The sequence below is a fragment of the Lissotriton vulgaris genome, chromosome 4_1 (genome assembly GCF_964263255.1).
Source record: "Lissotriton vulgaris chromosome 4_1, aLisVul1.2, whole genome shotgun sequence".
In the NCBI taxonomy this organism is placed as follows: domain Eukaryota; kingdom Metazoa; phylum Chordata; class Amphibia; order Caudata; family Salamandridae; genus Lissotriton; species Lissotriton vulgaris.
In genome coordinates, this window is record NC_141691.1 from 600,851,316 (window position 1) to 600,871,861 (window position 20,546).

General features: G+C 44.7%; 1 protein-coding gene across 6 annotated transcripts in view; it reads left to right on the plus strand.

Moving 5' to 3' along the window:
• Positions 1 to 20,546, plus strand: part of SEPTIN7 (septin 7) — a 508,515-nt gene that overhangs the window by 411,106 nt on the left and 76,863 nt on the right. For all 6 annotated transcript variants that reach the window (XM_086964822.1, XM_086964825.1, XM_086964824.1 and 3 more), the window contains exon 9: positions 17,937 to 17,988. In XM_086964822.1, the coding sequence (XP_086820948.1) occupies positions 17,937 to 17,988 (52 nt within the window). The remainder of the gene's footprint in view (positions 1 to 17,936; positions 17,989 to 20,546) is intronic.

Below are 20,546 nucleotides of genomic sequence, written 5' to 3' on the forward strand. Positions count from 1 at the left end.
GCTAAAGGAGCCCGCCTCCTGCTCCATCAGCTTAAGAAAATTAAGCCCTTCATACCCACTGGTGACTTTAAACTCGTCGTCCAATCCCTTGTCTTGTCACGTATTGATTACGGAAACGCTATCCTCTCCGCAAAACACTACTTTTAAAACTTCAGAATTAGAAAATTGCACTGATAGAATTATTTTACTGTGTTTTCCTGTGCTTTTAATAACTGCTATAACTCGACCCTGTGTGTAAGTCAGCTTTTCCGGCTTACCTGTTGCCCCGAGTGACTCTCTCTGCAACAGCCAATCAGGTGTCGAGAGGCCGGAGCTGTGGGCGGGGACCGGAGCTAAATGCATGCAGCAGCGCTGAAGCGTAGCAGATGCATGCAGCGGGCGCACCGGCGGCGTGCCCAAGGCGCGCCAAAGGCAAGCCCCTCTGCGCCCGTCCGTGCCCATCCGGACCCAGGGCCCAGGCACCATGCCCGTGCTATTACCTACTCCTTAGACACCCTAAAATTGATACACTCACCCCTTTTTTTATCTTACTAATGAAAAACAGGTTTTACTCTCGGAGCAAGGAATCCTTTCTGAAAGGTGTGCATTCCCTGAAATACAGATTTCTACCACCTCCGAACATGGTTTGCCTCACCTGGTTAAACCTCAGCCCATGCCTCTATCGATCTACTACCTAAACACACGCTCCCTCGTTAACACCTTAGCTGCGTGTAAACATTTCTCCCCAGTGCTGCGCTGTCCATTAGAACTAGTGCTGAATGGACGTTCAATGGTCGTGCGCAGCACTGGGGAGGTAGCGCTGCTGACGACCATTGGCCGTCAGCAGCACTTAAGGGGTTAAACACCAACTTCTCCTCTTGCTCACTGACACACCTGATTTGTTGCTGCTGACAGAAACATGGCTTACTGAAGACTCTGCCCCTGATTTGCTGGCAGCCATAAACTCTAACTATTATATCATATATGCCAACTGTTCAACAGGTAAAATGGGAGGGAGAGTCGCAGCCATTATCAACACCAACTTCAGGTTCAGTACCCTGCCCTGTCTCCCTCTCAATGAGGCGGATAACATAATAATCCAATTGGATTCCACCATGTACATCTTTGTCTGTGTATTAGTCTATAGGCCTCCTTATCAGATGGCTCACTTTCCCCTTTTACTTAGCGAGCAGATGGCGAAACTCGCCACCGATCACGCTAAGGTCCTCCTCATAGGTGACCTTAACTACTGGTACAATGATCCCCTAGAAGGACCTCAATCTGTTGAGCTGTCTGATCTTCTTACTAACTTAAATTTTACACAGCAGGTCTCCTCTTCCACCCATGTGAAGGGGCACATTCTAGATCAAGTGTGGACTAATGGCACGACCACTTCAACTCTTACAACTGACCCTTGGATCTGGAGTGATCATTATCTCCTAAAAGTCATGATCATACTCCAGACCCCTCATAAAATCAGAACAGTTGAAGGCGGCTATGCCAGGAAATGGAATGCTATCAATAAAAAAGACTTTCTCGACACCTTGACTAACACCACCCCGTCTCCAGGCAATGACATCAACGACACTGAGGCAAACCTCTCCCAATGGCTTCTCGAGACCAGTAACGAGCACGCACCTCTCAGGAAAATTACATTTGCCCGATGTGCCGACGCCCAGAGATAGTTTTCTCCTGAACTTAAAACCCAGAAATTGGCCTCACGCCAACTAGAGGCAGTGGCGATGGTAATACTTCCCTGATAAGAATGTGCTGTACATATCAACCCGGAAAGAATATATGAAGACTATCATCGCAGCGAAAGCCGCTCATTTCTCTTCACGCATTCTTAACTCTAACAAAAGCTCCAAAGAAATCTTTGTTATTATGAATGAACTGTCCAACCCAGACAGGGTTCTCACAAAGTTCATGCCTTCTCAAGCTCTCTGTAATTCTGTAAATGACTACTTTATAGAAAAAATCATTACCATCAAAGCCAGCATTCCTCTGCACCCCACCATGTCATCCGCTACTACCATACACAGAAACTAATGCGTCCTCAGCTGTTACCCCCCCATTAGCACTGAGACTCTTCAGGAGCTCCTCCTTAAAGTTAAATCTGGAGCTCCCTCTGACTGCTGCCCACCTCACATACTCAAGGACTGTTTATCAGTCTATCCAGGCTCAGCACTGACATTACTGAATGAGTCACTTGCTACCGGTCAAGTTCCCAAAGCCTTTAAAAAAGCCACTGTGGTCCCCCTTCTGAACAAACCTGGTGCTGATCCCACATTTTTACCCAATTATTGTCCCATCTCTCTACTCCCGTTCTTGGAAAAAGTGCTAGAGGCTTACGTAGCCAAATGCCTGTCAGCCTTCCTGGAAGAATCTAAATATCTTAATTCCTATCAGGCAGATTTCTGGCCAGCCCATTCTACTGAAACTGTTATCTTACCTGTCCTGGACACTCTCCGTGACAATCCGGATAAACGCTCTCCTCAAGCACTGGTCTTACTGGACCTCTCCGCCGCCTTTGACACGGTCGACCACGCTACCTTGGTCAACCGTGTCAAACAAGCCGGCATTCTGGGTATAGCGGCTTTTTGACTCTCCTCCTTTCTGGAGGATCGCTTCCAGGTCGTCCGCCTAGGCCACTTTAGGGCCCCACAACGCAAAACCAACTGTGGTGTACCCCAAGGTTCTGCTCTTTCTCCCCATCTGTTCAACCTTTACATCTTCCCCTTAATCCAGTCCCTTAAAGACAGGAATGTGACGGTTTTGAACTATGCAGATGAACTGCAACTAGTTTGCCCGATTGATAACTCCTATAGTTCCATCACCAAATTTCAGGCCACCATGTTACATATCCAACAGTGGATGGACCATAACCGCCTTAAGTTAAACCCTGGGAATACGGAACTTGTTCTTATTGGGGACAGCCTTAAATTTTGGGGTACTCATTACTGGCCATCAGAGTTGGGTCCTTCTCCTACCCCTTCGGCCAAAACATTAGGCGTTACCCTCAACCATGATCTGACTCTAAAAACCCAGGTTGGCACAGTCATCTCCAAATGTTTCTTTCAAAAGCGGAAGATCAAAAAGATAAATCAGTTCCTCACACAAGAAGCCCTGATCCAAGTGGTGGTCGCCACGGTCTTGTCTCTCCTGGACTATGCCAACTCTGTATACTTGGGCATGCCTATCTATCTGTTCAAACGGTTACAGATGGCCCAAAATCAGGCGGCCAGATTGATCCTGCATCAATCCAGGTGGCAGTCTGCCACCCCTTTACTAAGGAAACTTCACTGGCTCCCAATCCCTTAACGCTGTGCCTTTAAGGTGGGCTGCCTCATCTTTAAATCTTTGCATGGTAGTAATTCCACATTTTTTAACACCTTGATATCTAGGCACACCCTGTCCCAGTACCTCAGCTCTGCTCACCTCTCACTTCTTACCATCCCCGTATTCAAACGAGTCCGTCAGGGCGGCTGCAGATTTGCCACTCTTGCTCCTAGACTGTGGAACACTTTCCCGTTGGAGATCCACTCCTGTACTGAGCTAATGCAATTCAGGAAATCCCTTAAAACGTGGCTATTTGCACAAGCCTATAACTAAAGCTGTCCATTAATAATCTCCGAGCCTTTATAGCGCCATGAAACCATCTGGGGTACATGCGCTTTATAAATCATTTTTAACATTAACATCTCCCCTGCCCTCAAACCCCTTAAGTGGCTCCCCATTGAAGGCAGATCCGCCTACGTAACTGCTTGCTTTACACACAGTCATCCATCGAAATACTCCACCTTATCTGGCCAATAAAATCAGCAAAGCTGGCAGCACACGACACATGAGAAGCACCAATTCTCTCCTCCTAGTCCCACCCATGTTAAAAAACAAATCTTCTCAAGCCCGCTGTTTTTCTGGAAATGCCCCAAACATCTGGAATGTTCTCCCTAAAGACCTGCGATGCAATCCTTCCTACTCCAGCTTCAAAAAAGGCCTCAAAATACACCACCTTAATAAATACTGGGAATCCCTACCAGCGCCCTGAACTCTCCCCTTACACTTCTACGGTGCCCCGTCTTCCCAACCTTTCACCTTCCCATTACACTCTACTGGGTCAGCCCCCCTCCCCAGCGCCCACTTCTCCCTTCCTCGCCCACCTCCACCCCTCCTACCTACTTACCTTTCCCCTTGTTTCCTCCCTATCTCAAACCTAACTGCCTACACCTTGTTGCCCTTCTTCCCTTCCCTTCCCCATAACACCCTACAAAATCTGATCTCTCACCTCCCTGTTTTATTTGTTTATAGCACTCACCCTCTCCCACCAATGTATTTTATTTTTTGTTAACTCAAGCTGTTACTAATATGTTGACATGTTGGCTCTATATGCTATTGACTGTTTTGTTTTGTTTTATATTGTGACCACCTTCTTCCTATGTAAAGCGCTCGGATACCTCTGGGTCCAGCCAGCGCTATATAAAGCCTCTAAAAAAAATATTTGATGATTACTTTACCACACTAAAAGATCAGGTCCTTAACATCCCAATCTCAACTCGCCAACAATACGACCCCTTAGACACCTCCATACATACTCCTATGAGGGCAACTGAAAAGAAAGCCAGGAGAGTCGACACTCTAGATGCTCTTATACTAGTCAATACACAAAGACACACGTTACAACAAACAACCCAAGAATAGACATCTGCAAAACAAGCAGCAATAACCCTATAGAAGCAATAGAAGCAAAATCTAACAAGCTGCTTAATCCTCTCACATCAGATGCTAATACCTCCACAACCTCGCAAATCATTGATCCGTCGGACACAGCACACAACAATCAGGGCCTTGAGGCGAGAAATTACTTGACCAATATTAACACAGGACCTGCCCTTCAAAGCTAAAAAAAAACTCCTGAAAGAATGAAAATTATAAACAAACAGCCACGGATCAGCAGTCCCTCTACAAAAACACCAACTTGCACCATCAGTGAAGGAATTAGAAATGCTTATGGCCCAAACAGAGAGAATAGCTACAGACATGCGAAACACTTTCAGGAGCATGAAGAATACTCTACTGCTCTCAGAAAGTTATATCTTCAAAATTATCCGGAGCCAAAAATTAGCTCACAGTCTCCACAAAAAGCTCAACACAACCCCACTGCCTCTTTCCAACAGAATTTACTGTCCACTTATCTTTTTTAGATATCTGTCGGACATAGAAACCCAAAACATAATACTCTCCTATGACACGACGTCCAACCTTAAAGATTAAACAAAGGACCAGAAAATTCAGGTGGTACCAATTATTAATACCAACAGAATATCACATGCAAATCATAGGAAAATAAGTGCTAATAACCTGAAAGAAATAACTCTAAGCCCAGAGGGGCCGGACTCCAATTCGGACCTAGAAAAGCCTACAAAAAAGATCTTATGCCTACTTATCAACTGCCGCTCAGCGATGAAACATGCCGCTGACATTGCCAACCTAATTTTGTGTCAAGATACTGACATGGCTATTCTAACTGAAACAAGGCTATCTGAATCCTCCTCCCCATGCTAGACATACTGGTGCCACCTAACTATAACATTATAAGACTAGATAGGCTAATCAAACGGTGTAGAGGAGTGGCCTGTAGCCACAGATCAAACATCACCATCTCTAAAGTATCCTCAAACCCTATAGACTCTTGTGAATACATGGGTCTCACAGCTCAATTCACAGACAACCAAATGTACAAAATACACACATTCTATGACCCCTCAGGCAAAAACCTAACTTTCATAGACCATCTAATAGAAATTATTTCAACTAACTCAGAACTTCACACCAATGATACATTCCTAGTAGACTTCAATCTTCACTGGAACGACAGCCAAGATAATCAAGTCAAAATTCTCAAAGAATTCCTAGTCAACCACTCACTAGTACAAACATGTGCCCTACCAACATACTCCAAAGGAGATACATTAGATTGGATCATCGTCAAAGAAAATACGATTCAAGCAATCTCAATTGTTCCTTGCGACTGGTCTGATCACCACGTCATCAGTTTCCAAATACCAGCCAAAAAAAGAAAACCATCTCACAACCAATCAAACCCAAACATAGGGTGAGAGACACTAGAGACCTGACTCTAACAATACAGGCCGAGAAAGAACTTCAGCCACCTTCTGATCTAACGGACGTCAGTGAGCTGACAGACCACTACAATCGTACGATATTTAAAATAATTGACAATATTGCCCCTCTAAAACTTAAGACTACAGATAAAAGATAAAACCCATGGTTCAACTGATCACTTAAGGAAGAAAGATGTAAACTCAGAATAACAGAACGAAAATGGAGACAAGCTCCCCCCCCCCCCCCCCCCCCCCCAACACACACACACTTTTAAAAGAACTAAGAATGACCAGAAAAACCTACAATAAAAGCTTACTTAAATAAAAAAAAACATTTTTTAGAAAGGAATTTGAAAACGCAAAGAACAGACCAGGGAAACTCTTCGATCTACTAAAGGAACAATCAAATAAATTAGCCAAATCCTCCCTTTTAGCATCTAAATCAGATCTGAACTGTGAAGATTTTTCAACATTCTTTACTGATAAAGCCAGCTCATTGGAGAGAGAGCTAAAAAATAACGCTGAAAAAGCCTCAAACCTAAGGAGTGATGAGAGAAAGAGCCAGGCACTACTAACACAAGTAATGCCCAAAAATAATGCCCATTGGTCAACCTTCAAATTATGTGATCAGGGTGACATTACCAAAATATTAATATCACTAAAACCAATCAATCATTACAATGACCCCCTGCCATCAAAATGCTGGCTCTCCTGCAACCACATGGTCATTCTTTACTGGACTAAAATAATTAATGAATTGCTCGCCCAAGAATCAATTCCGGACTGCCAAAAAATAGGCCAGGTTATCCCTCTCCTAAAGAATCAATCAATCAGGGGTTTATTGAGCGCGCTACTCACCTGTGAGGGTCTCAAGGTGCTGGGGGTTGAGGGGGTGGGGGCGTTTGGCAGCTCCTGCTCAGTTGAAGAGCACGGTCTTGAGGTCCTCCTTGAAAACGTGCAGGTTCGGGGAGCGTCTGATGCTGACTGGGAGCTCGTTCCAGGCCTTGCCCTCGATGTAGGAGAAGGCCCTTCCTCCTGCTCTGCTCCTGTGAATGCAGGGGGTTTCTGCTAGGTCGAGGTCGGCGGATCGGAGATTTCTTTTGGGTGCGTGGAAACAGACTCTCTCCTTGAGGTATTTGGGTCCGATGTTGTGGAGGAATTTGTAGGCGTGGGTGAGATGCTTGAAGGTTCCCTTCTCAACGGGGAGCCAATGTAGGTCACAAAGGTGTTGTCATGTGTTTGTGCAGAGGGGTCCCAAGAACAAGTCTGGTTGCGGCTTTCTGGATGGTTTGGAGCTTGTGTAGAAGGGTCTGGTTGATACGGGCATAGGGGCGTTTCCGTAGTCCAGTCTGCTGGTAATGAGTGCGTGGGTGACTGTTTTTCTGTGCTCGGGGGGGGATCCATTTGAAGGTCTTTCGGAGGATGCAGGGGCAGTTGAAACTGGTGGAGGCAACGGCGTTGATGTGGCGGGTCATGGTGAGGGAGGAGTCAAGGATGAAGTTGAGGGTCCCAGGAAGAATCCTATGGAGAACCCATTTGGCCCAAACAACTTTCGCCCAGTAACAACCATTCCCCTACAAGCCAAAGTACTAGAAAAATGTGCGCATAATCAACTAAGTCAACACATCATGGATTTTGAACTACTTAATGACTGCCAATCGGGGTTCAGACCAAACCACAGCACGGAAACAGCAATCCTACACATAATAGATGACGCTCTGCTAGCCCTCGACCGTAATGAAACCTGTCACCTGATCCTTCTGGACCTATCATCGGCATTTGACACAGTAAACCACCCCACATTATTAGGAAAATGGGATGGGCTTATCGGGAATAGTACTGAAATGGTTATACTCATTCCTAGAGAACAAATTGCGTAGATTCCTGGTAGATAACAAGCTATCCTCACCATCTTCGATTTAAATTAGGATTCCACAAGGATCAACTATCACCTTCACTATTTAACCTATAGTGCGAACCATTAACAGAGGGACTGCATAAGGCTAACTTTTACTTTCACATGTATGCTGACTACACTCAGTTGTATATGAAGATATCATCACCGGAAGAGATGAACACTGAGTCAAGTCCTCAAGAAAACAGTTGAATGGCTATCTGATCTCCCCTCCTAAAAGCTCAGCCAAGATTAAAGAATGGACCATGATGCTCACAGCACTAAACGTTACCCCAACGATAGTTGATTCAACCAAATCCCTCGGTATCACACTGGATAAAGATCTAAACATGCGACCAACCAACAACGCAATGGCAAAAAAAGCTCGCTGTCATCTGAATTACTTCAGAAACTTACTCCACTCCTCGATCCTGGGATCTGAAAATGCTAGTACAGGCACTGGTCATATCAAGAATTGAAAATGGATTCTCCAGTATTAGGGGTGTCTTTCATAGATTCACATGCTTGAATATTCCCCGTCGTCGAAGTGGGAGTCCCACGGTAAATAAAATAGCAATAATGCTAACAAATATATATATATATATATATATATATATATATATATATATATATATATATATATATATATATAGTATCATATAAGTAGTAAAACAGATAAAATATATACTGAAAAACCTTTACAAAGGTTACTACATAGGAATGCATTAGAGAGAAAAAACTCATTTGCAACATATCAGTGTTATTATGTTAGTCCAAACTGCAGCCAATCGGGCTCAAGCACCCTCTAGAACCTTCTCCTCAGAAGCTCAAGCCCTCAGATTTTCTACCGCACGTCGTGTGAAGGGAGTCTCCCTGAGCTCTGCTCAGTTCTTTTCCATTTATCTACTCTTCTCAGTTTTTCACAAGATGTCAAGTAAGAAGTCTTTATTTAGACCTTGTTCCTCCTGTGGGAAATTGCGTTTATTTGAGAAGGACCCTCATGACAAGTGTATTTACTGCCTGTATCCTGATCACAAAGTGGTTGATTGTAGGTTATGTAGAACTTTCAATCCTAAAACCCTTAAGGACAGGGAGGGTCGCCTTCTATTATGGCTTAAGCGCCTTCAAGATAAGGACACGGTTGTTTCTGACGCAGAAAGCCTTCAGTCAGCTCCTTCTTCTGTGGCTTCTAAGCGTGGCAGTGTTCAGGAGTTACCATCTCCTTTCCTAAAGAAAAGAAAGCTGGCTTTGACTGTGGCTACAGTGCCACCTACTACTTCTGTGCCTGTTATAACTACGCCCACGAGACCTGGCTCTCAGGCGTCTTTTCCAGCTTCTATTAAAGTGGTTACACTTTTAAAAGCGCGGTCGTCGACGGGCTCGTCGACGACCACTCCGACGACGAGATTGGCTGCTGTGGCTTCGGCTACGACTGCAGTCACGACGACATCGGCGTCGTCATCGTCGACGAGAGTCTCGACGACGGCTCTCACGTCGACGAAAGCCTCTGTTTCTTCAATCCCGTCGACGATCCCTATCATATCGTCGACGAAGAAGCCATCGTCGACGAAGAAACCATCGTCGTCAATTCCATCGTCGACGAAGACCTCGTCGATGGCTAAGCTCCCGTGGACGACGAAGCTCCCGTCGACGACGAGGATGACGGCGACGACGAAGATTCCGTCGACGAAGATTCCGTCGACGAAGGCGCCGTCGACGAAGGCGCCGTCGATGTCTAAGATGCCGCCTACAACACAATCACCGTCGACGGCCCAGTCGACGTCTACTACATCGTCGACGACAACATCGTCGACGAGCTCGTCGATGAGCACATCAGCGACAGTAGTGCCTAAGCCTTCTAGGTCCACGGAGACGCCTACAGACTCACCGTCTACGGCGACTGCTTCTAAATCGTCATCGTCTACGCAGAGCTCTGCGTTGACAGCAACTTCCAGTTCTTCATCCTACGCCAACATGCCTTTAGTGCCCTTGGACACTTCAGTTTCTGCTGTACAGTCCTCATTCAATAAGGAGGAAGATTCCGCTTTCCACTTTCAATCCCCTGCTCTACAACCGCCACTTCAGTTGTTCGTGTCAGACCATGAGACTGAGTCAGTTCCGGATGACACTGTTTATGGGGATGCCCGGAGTCCATCAGATTTGATCATTAAATGCCAGGACACTACTTCTGAAGAAGAAGAAGTTGAGCAGGTAGATCAGCACGAAGACCAATGCGTGCAAATTCCAATGACGTCTATTCCAATGACACTTTTCTCTAACCTCCAACACATGTTGGACGATTACAATAGACGCTTTCCACCTACCCCCCAGGGTACTCCGGTTCATGAATCTGCTGATGTAGCACTTTCGCATCAACCTCTACAAACACCTCCTAGACAGTCTGCTCCGTCAGTACATTTGAGTGCTCCTCTATCTCCTAATCCACATACGGACACTGACTCAGAGCCAGAGAGAGAGGAAGGAGAGGTTTATCAGGATTCAGATGGTGAGCAGGATCCTTATATGGCGGAATTCGATAACTATCGGGTTCAAACACCCTCGCCACAACAGGGCACTTCAAGTGATTCACCTCCTGTGGACATCGCTAGTTTTCATAAGCTTATGGACAAAGCGGCGGACCGCTTCAAGTTGTCAAGGGTCCAGCGTGACGAAGAATGTTTTCTGTATGATTTTAAAAATCAGCCTTATAAGCAGGTGCATACCATACCAATTATAGAATTTATTTGGAAGGAAGGGCAGAAGATTATGAAGGCTCCTAACTCCTTGCCGGCCCAAATACCTAGATTGGAGAAAAAGTACAAGGCTCCAACTGGCTCGCCTGCTTGTCTGCTCTCTCATCCAAAGCCAGACTCAGTGGTGACTCAGGCAGCACAACGTCGTGCACGCAATCCTGCAGCGCCTGTCACTTCCCCTCCCGATAGAGAGGGTCGACGATTGGATGCAATCGGAAAGAAGTTTTCGTCCATGGCTTCAACTTCAGCCCGTGCTGCGAATGCTCTCGCAATTTTGGGTCGTTTCGACCGACAAATGTGGTCAGACATGTCCATCTTTCTTGCGCAGCTTCCAGAGTCATCCAAAGCGGAAGCGCTCCAGGTCCTTCAGGATGGTCAAAGAGCTTCGGAGGAGATTATAGACTGTGCTGTGGATGTGGCGAATACTGCATTCCGTATCCTTGCCAGTGCGGCGGCGCTCCGACGCCAGGGATGGTTAAAATCTACATCTTTCAGACAAGAGGTCCAGTCAATGATAATTGACATGCCGTATGATGGCGAATCTTTGTTCGGTTCCCAAATCGATGCTTCTTTGGAAACCATAAAGAAGGATACCGACACGGCAAAGTCGCTTGGATCCTTACAATTTAAGAAACAGCCCTTTCGTGCAGCACGGGGACGGGGCACCTCGTCCAATTTTTCCCGAGGAGGACAGTCACAGTACCGCCAGTACAATCAGGGAAACCAACGGTACTCAAATCAGCAATCTGCTCGTCAACCACAATCCAGACCCTATAGAGGAAAGTCCAATTATAGAGGTGCCAACAACGCCAACAAACGACAATGACTTGCCAGTTCAACAGGATGTTGGAGGTCGAATCTCGCAGTTCTACTCTCAGTGGTCTCAAATAACATCAGACCAATGGGTGTTGGACATTGTGCGCAAGGGTCACGCCTTGGAATTCACAGAGTTTCCTCCTCCATCTCCGCCTTCGGGTCCGCCACCTCCCCATCTAGAAGAACTGCAACATCAAGTTCAACTATTATTAACAAAGGGTGCAGTCGAAGTGGTTCCTGTATCTCAGCGGGGGAAAGGCTTCTATTCGAGGTTCTTCCTCATTCTAAAGAAGACGGGGGAGTGGCGTCCCATTATGGATTTGAGGTATCTCAACCTCTTCCTGAAGCAACAGTCCTTCCGCATGTTAACGTTGTCAGAAGTCTTGCGGTTTCTCTGCAGCGGCGATTTTTTGACGACAATAGACCTGCAAGACGCCTATTTTCATGTACCAATCATTCCTCAACATCGAAAGTACTTGAGGTTCAAAGTGGGACACAATCACTATCAGTTCAAAGTCCTACCGTTTGGCCTCAGATCAGCTCCTCGTGTGTTCACGAAGGTTCTGGCCCCGGTCATGGCTTATCTGCGTCTTCAGGGAGTCCAAATATTTCCTTACCTGGACGATTGTCTTTTAAAATCCCAATCCGCAAGCCAGCTGCATCACGACACACGTTTGTGCCTCACCCTCTTCAATTCTCTAGGGTTGACCATCAATGTAAAGAAGTCACATTTCACACCTCTGCGAAGCAGGACATTCCTCGGGGCTGTTATAGACACGGACGTGTCAAAAGCGTTCATCTCCACCGAGCGGAGACAGAAGATAGTTCATCTGGTCTCCACCATCAGATCAAGAAAGTCAGTTTCAGTGCGAATGTTAAAATCATTTCTGGGGATGGCATCATCTTGTATCACACTGATCCCGAATTGCAGGTTACGTACCCGCCCTATTCAGGAGGAATTGGACCTACAATGGCGACAGGTGTCGGGGTCGTTCAACGACCAAGTGACAGTCACAGCTTGCATGAAGACCAGTCTGCTCTGGTGGGAGCAACGGACCAATCTGAGCCAAGGGGTCTCTTTCCTTACCTAGACTCCAGATCTGACATTGACCACGGATGCGTCCATGGACGGATGGGGAGCCCATCTCCTGGACCTTTCCATCAAAGGAAAGTGGACGGCGACTCAGAAAACCTGGCATATCAACAGGCTAGAATTGCTGGCGATCTTACTAGCGCTAAAGGCTTTCTTACCAGTGGTGCACGGAGAATCGGTGCTGGTTCAAACAGACAACACCACCAGCATGCACTACATGAACAAACAGGGAGGCACAAAATCTCAGCCCCTGTCTTGTCTTGCCCAAAGGATTTGGGAATGGGCACTTCGTCACCACGTTTCTTTGACAGCAGTCCATCTGCCGGGAGCGTCAAACATACTGGCAGATTCCCTAAGCAGGTCTGCGTCATCCACTCACGAATGGGAGTTACACCAGCCGACTCTGGACCTCGTGTTCCACCAATGGGGTCATCCCAAGATGGACCTCTTTGCAACTCCAGTGAATCGGAAATGCCAGACTTTCGCCAGTTGGCATCCACATCCGGAATCCAGCGGCAATGCCCTACTCATGGATTGGACCGGCCTATTTGCCTATGCGTTTCCACCACTCCCATTGGTGCCAAGAACGTTGTGGAAGATGCGCAGGCAACCCTGCCGCTTGATTTTAATCGCCCCACGTTGGCCCAGACAGGCGTGGTTTTCAGAACTCCTTCTAATGTCCCAATGCAAACCCATTCGTCTCCATCCACGTCCGGACCTACTGACAATGGACGGCGGACAAGTTTGTCACCCAGACCCGTCAACGCTTCAATTGTGGGCATGGAACCTGAATTCATTGAATTTGCCTCTTTAAGTATACCTCAAGACTGTAGAGACATTCTAGCGTCAGCTAGAGCTCCATCAACAATCAAAACATATAGGTTAAAGTGGAAACGTTTCTGTCATTGGTGCGCAGCATCCAACGTACACCCTATCAGTTCCACTCCAGACCAACTGTTACCGTTCTTTTTAAGTCTTGCTCAGTCTGGTCTTTCACATGCCACATTGAGAGTCTTTTTGGCGGCCATCTCACGCTACCGTCATGATGGCTCTACGTCTCTCTGTTCATCCAGAATCATCCGACAGTTCTTTAAAGGACTTTTCAGGAAGTTCCCTCCGTTAAGGCGCCCTCCTCCAGCGTGGCACCTCAACGTGGTGTTATCACAACTTATGAAACCTCCATTTGAGCTAATTCATCGTTCAAACCTCAAGTTTCTAACCTGGAAAGTGGCTTTGCTTTTGGCTTTGACTTCGTCTCGTCGTGTAAGTGACTTGCACGCTTTCACCATCAAACCTCCATATTTGCAAGTTCAAACCTGATGGAGTGTCACTTCGTACCAATCCTTCTTTTCTCCCAAAAGTACCTACTGACTTCCATTTGAACGAGCCAGTTTTCTTAAAGACTTTTTTCCCGGATCCTAAATCCCCTGCGGAACAGCGACTACATTCTTTAGACATCAAACGTTGTCTAAAATTCCACATTTCTAGAACAGCCCCTTTCCGTAAATCCAATCAGCTATTTATAGCATATGGACTACTGCGCAAAGGACACTCTGTGACTAAACAGACAATAACACGATGGCTCTCTTCAGCCATATCGTTTTGCCATCAGCAGGCTGGCAGGCCTTTACCTACTCCAGTGAGAGCACATTCTACGAGAGCGATGGCGTCGTCCATCGCATTGTTTGCCGGAGTGCCTCTACACCAGATTTGTCGTGCAGCGACATGGTCCAGCAGGCACACCTTTACCAGACATTATTGTTTGGAAGCTGTCAACAAAGCGGATACCGCAGTGGGGCAAGCAGTGCTTCGTCATCTTTTCAAATAAGGTGAGCCTCTTTCCCTCCTCCATCCTTGAGATTGCCTTGCTTGTATGCTATATATTGTTCTTCAATTGTTTGGAAATATTGCAATCTCAGCTCTAGGAGGTTACTGCTATCTATTCTATTCAAGCATGTGAATCTATGAAAGACACCCCTAATACTGGAGAAGAACAATTGTTACTTACCTGTAAACAGGTGGTTCTCCAGTATTGGTGTCTTTCATAGATTCACATGCGACCCACCCATCCTCCCCTCAGAGGCTCTTTTCTCCTCATGCGCTATTATTACTAGTGCTACGAAAATCTGAGGGCTTGAGCTTCTGAGCAGAAGGTTCTAGAGGGTGCTTGAGCCTGATTGGCTGCAGTTTGGACTAACATAATGACACTGATATGTTGCAAATGAGTTTTTTCTCTCTAATGCATTCCTATGTAGTAACCTTTGTAAAGGTTTTTCAGTATATATTTTATCTGTTTTACTACTTATATGATACTTTATATATTTATATATATATATATATTTGTTAGCATTATTGCTATTTTATTTACCGTGGGACTCCCACTTCGACGACGGGGAATATTCAAGCATGTGAATCTATGAAAGACACCAATACTGGAGAACCACCTGTTTACAGGTAAGTAACAATTGTTCTCCGCAACTCTATCAGGACTCCCTAAGATCTCAACAGCTCCCCTAAAAGCATGTCTCAATGCAACAACCAGACTTATAACAGGAACAAAAAAATGCGACCACATCACCCCACATCTGAAAGCGCTCAACTGGCTTCCATTTGAGGTAAAAATAGAGCTAAAAATCGTGTGCATTACACACAAGGCAATACACTACAAAACGCCCCATTACCTACCCCATAAAATCACGCTGTCCGGAGGCAATAGACCCTCGAGAGGAGCGAAGGATTTTCTCCTGAAACTAGCATTACTCCGTAAGAAAAAAAAACAGCCATCGAGCATTTACTGGAGCTGCCCCAAGGATTTGGAATTTGCTCCCACGTTTATCAGAATAATCACCTATGCGCCACGATTTAAATAGGAGACAAAATCCTTTCTGATTGGTACATTTCTCCCATAGCGTATCAATGAGTCTAACATAACAATGCTATAAACAGCTTGGATATCGAAGATATCAGGAAAGTTATTATCTTAAATTTAAACACGAAATGGCAGTCTTGATTAAAACCTAATGATCTCTATTATTATTCTTTATTTCTGTTTGATGTATCGAAAAATATATGCCAATGTTAGTGATTACTTGGACTTGCTCGTAATGTGAAATTTTTTTATATCTGCGAATATCGAAGTTGGTTGAAATGTAAAGTGCTCTGACACCCAAGCTCTGGTTCTGATTTGCGCTATAGAAAACAACAAATAAATAAATAAATGATTGGGTTTTTTTTTCTTTTTGACATCCATGTTGGGCATAATGCAAGGAGTTTTGATTTGTTTATTGTCTTGCAATTTATCTCTCATGTACATCCAACCTTTGTTGCTATTTTTACCTGTCTTATATTTGCATTTTTCCAGAAATGAAATGGAATACGTATTTCTTTTTCTTACAGTACATATGTACTGCTGACTTTGAATTTAACTGCGGTTCCATTCATGGTGTATCTCTGCAACACATCACTGGGGCAACTGCCCAATGATTGGCCTTTACATCCTTGGCAGTGTCCAAACCTTGATTCTTATTAACCAGGTGTCCAATGTTACCACGAGGATGCCTGATATTATAAAAAAATGATGGTGATCTGAATGGCTTTTGGTTGGGAAATCAATGCCCGACCAATGCAGGTATTATGCCTCACTGTGTGTACCCTGCATAAACAACTTTAACAGTTGCATAACTTATCGCTTTGGTTGGCCTCTATACTGGCCGAGAGGATCAAATTTGAGTCCGTGTATCCTCCACCTCTTCATCTCTGTTTGAGTTTGCCATCCCTTTTGTCTGTTCCAGCATTGTCAGTGCCTGTCACATTCTTTCTTTCTGCATACCAACTTTAAACCTAGCCTTTTACAATTGAGTATTACTAGGGTATAAGACAGCATCAGATGCATCAATCTTCTATTGTCCGCACGCTGCGGGGTGAATATTGCACTCCCAGAAAAGACATTTCTGAAAAGGTAGCATAAAACTTTATAAGTTTAGCACGATTGCTTTTGACGTTTAACTGTCGATATAAGTTCCATCTTACCATTCCAAGATGTTATTTCTGTGAGGCAATTGAAATTGCTTGCCAAACCAAACTTGTAAGGTTCTTATAAGTACTTCGAAGCATGAGATTTAATTTTATGCCGTATTCCTATTTATTCAAACTGGTTTCTTATCACATATGTACCACCACTGCTAGCTGGCTCCCGAATTGAGTTTACTTCAAATTTAGAAGCTGAATTGAATGGAAGTTGTGGCTGATATCTCTTTGGTCTTCTGTTGAGTTCTGATATTGCTATTTTTAATGATATAACAGATTTCCTAATTTTCATCTTTGTCAACATTTGCCTTCTGGTACAGTTGCTTGTAGAATTGTGCCTGTTATGATGTGGGGCAAATTTGCAGCAGGTTCTAAAAGGAAAACAGATTTCAAAGTACGAATGGGCCTGCTAATGAGAATGCATAATTAGATGTGGGTAGGGTAGAGTGGTAGGGTCAGTTATGCTGATCAGAGGAAAAAGGACCCAGCTGGTGAGCAAGAGTAAATCTAGTTACTAGGTTCCCCATTGAGAGCGAGCAGGGCTCATTGATATTATTTGTTAATGCTCACTCCCTGCTGACATGTCCCCACTGTTTTGACTATGGATACATAAGCTCTTCAATTTATTCTTTATTGTGCCCCTTCCATAGCTTTCTTCCAACAGTAAAACATACTATTGACACACCCACCTAAACAACTTCTCATCACAAAAAATGTATGCTGCACATGCTTCTCTTTCCTAGATGGTGCATGATGATACAACCGCTAGACCGTGTTAAACCTTTGTTGGATGTTGTTACATGAACTGCTTTATTCCTCTATTTTTATGCTATTCAGGAGCTGTTGGACGGAATCTCTCTTAGAGCCATAATACTGTTCGATTTAAAGCAATGTTTATATAATTTAGTAATTAAATCTTTTTTCCATCATCAAAAAAAGTTGTCTAACCCCAATTTTTGTTTGTGAGAACAATAGTTTAATGGTCTTCACTCTACGAAGTGCTATGTCCTTTTTCCAAATGTTTTTAAATTCAGAATTTGTGCAACCTGCGCAGAATTATGACAAGTGTTCGTTTCTATTTTGTTTTAACAATGCCAGTTTCAAGAGGTTACCCATAGTTGGCCAAATAAATCAAAATGATTGGTATGTTTTAAAAGTTATGGTCTTGTGTGAATTGAATGGATCGTAGTATATGCTACAGGATTTGGAAAGTATTTATGTTGTAACCTAATAAATGTTTCCTATTTGTTTAGTGGAAAATGGTGAACATTGCGATTTTACAATTCTACGAAATATGTTGATAAGGTAAGCTTTTTTTTGCATAAAAGTAGGCTGTGGTATATTTTATAATGCTTCTCTTTGTGGTAAAACATTGATCCAAATATTTTTACAGTTTGAGCATATCCACACATTTTACCCAAAACAATCCTGTTTAATTAAATGTAGTAGTACAGAATGCTGCAGAAAATTGCAACCTGTTTTGTGCAGAATCTGCAAAAAGTTGGCGAGTATTAAAGGACCCTCAAATAAGATAATAAAAATATGCATAGTTTGAATGTCATTGCTCTTAAATTTTCATAATTTTCACATGGCGTTTAATTTTGCAAATGTTTTCTTAACTCCTTAAGTGTATTACAACAATCCTGTAAAACATAACTCATTACTTGGTGAACAGCACTATGTGGGTTGGTATTTTATCTTCTCAAGATTCTTTTGGTGTTTTGAAGGTTCTCTTTGCCTTTACCTTTACTTAAGGTAAATTATGCTGCATTTGTTTGGCTTCAAGCCATTTTCTCCCTGCCACTTGCTTTTTGCAGTAGATCGTAATTGTCTTCCTCATTTAGAAACAAGTCATCTTCTAGACTCCTGTTCTCTGTGTTCTACATTTGGTTAAAGGTCCCACAATTGCCAACTGTTATTCATGCAGAGTAATGAAAATCCTACCCACAACAGAAATTTGATAGAACATCAAGGCATTAAAAGGTATCCAGGCACTGTACCAAGCATCCTCCTGTCAGGAAAACACCTCCGCAGGCACCCTTTCATTTGGAGTTATCGGCCATGTACACATGTACAGTGCAAGAGAAGGTGAAAGTGGCAAGTTGCATAGCCATTTTTCTCCTGCTGCCTTAGAACCTTGCTCTTAGGGCTCTGGTTGTTAAAGTTCAGGTTAACAGTGCCGAATGTCTTTGTATGCAGTGCTTTTGAAGAAACAAGCCCTCACCTGCACCATAGTCTCTGTTGCCTTTATGTGTTGACTCCCCTTCTTGGTTGTGAGAGGTCAGCTGCAAAATGGTTTTGAGCCAGTTTTTCATACTGCAGTGCTGTGAGTTAACCATGCACCCCTTGAAGCACAAAAGGCACAATATAAAGCAGAGGCACAGGAAGGTATCCACTCCATCTGACTTCTGTGCTCTTGTTAACGTCAAGGAGAAATCTTCCTAGAGTGTGCAGTCCTTAAGTTGATGACTTCCCTGTTGTCTCCTTCTTGCAAGAAGTCACACTTCTAGCTCCTGGCAACAAACTTCATTGACAGTACTAGCGAGTAAAACAACATGGTTTGAACCTTGTATGGACTGCCCCAAATAAACGACTGTGATAGATCTCCACCAGGTATGCATCTCGGGGTCAGAGCATGATTTCTGAGCCTGTGACTTTGCCCAGATGAACCCAAAGGCTGTTCGGGATCGCGAGGCAGAGCTCAGTTGCAAAACACCACAAGACTCCGCGTCATGACTGGTCGAAGTAGAAAGGATGGTCCTGTTGCTGTGGCAGCCATCGATGCAGTTGAAGTCTTCGGGTAAGTGAATGATGAAGCACAAGAAGTCGAAGCGTAAATCTTCTCCTTCCTCCATTATCACTCTCCAGAGAAGGCGCAAGGACAACAGTCTTGCTCCCGAACCCTTGAGCTGCCCCAATGCCTACCGACTCTCCATGTCAATTGCCAATGTCGCTGCAAATTGAGGCCATTAGCGAGGTTATGCTACCTATTTTCAGCACGCATCTGGTTCCCTCGTGGGGCAGCTAAGGATCCACAAGTGCATCAGCTAAACTTCTGTTGGCACGTTCCCCCTGGCATGGTCTGTGGCTCTCGAGCCCACCTTGGGTTCCGCAACAACTCTGATCTCTGACTCTGAGCTCAACAAGTTTCATTTAAGGCCACTCTCTAAGCTTTTAGGGGCGCAGCCTTTTGGCAATCCTTCTAATCTGACACATTGCCTTTACCACTCAGCCATGCACAGGTGCTACTTCAAACGTTTTACTCAGATTCAGACTGAAGGCAGACTTTTGGAGATGATGGGGACACATTTATCCCACCGTACGATGAGGACAATCTGTACAAAGACGTCCAGGAAGCCAGTAGTCTGGTTACTTCACCAGATACTGGGTTAGTCCCTCTCCCTAGTGCTTCTTTTGCTATAGTGATCAGAATGGCTGCAGAGGTCTTTCACCTGTAGCTCCTGACTATGGAGGTTAATACGAGCAGCCTTACAGAGGTTTTTCAGCCTGACAGGGGCGCCTACTCCACTTCACTTGCTCTTCAGCGAGGGCAGGAGATGTGTGCCTGGAGTTTGGCATATCAACGTAGCCAGACCCTACTGCCCCATTAAAGGCACCACTGACCTTTTGAGATCGGGCTGTAGCTCCCAGAGGTAATTCTCAGGACATAAGGGACAATGCACAGTGTAGTCCCTCGACCCCATGGCAGCCAAAACTTCGAACCCACTGTGATGTGTTCTTGCCGGCGCACAGCCACTCTACAGGTGGCAGGATCTGTCTTTTTCTCCAGGTATGGGAAGACATTACTGCCAACAAATGGGTCCTCCAAAGTGTAAAACATGCCTATTCCCACTAATTTCTTT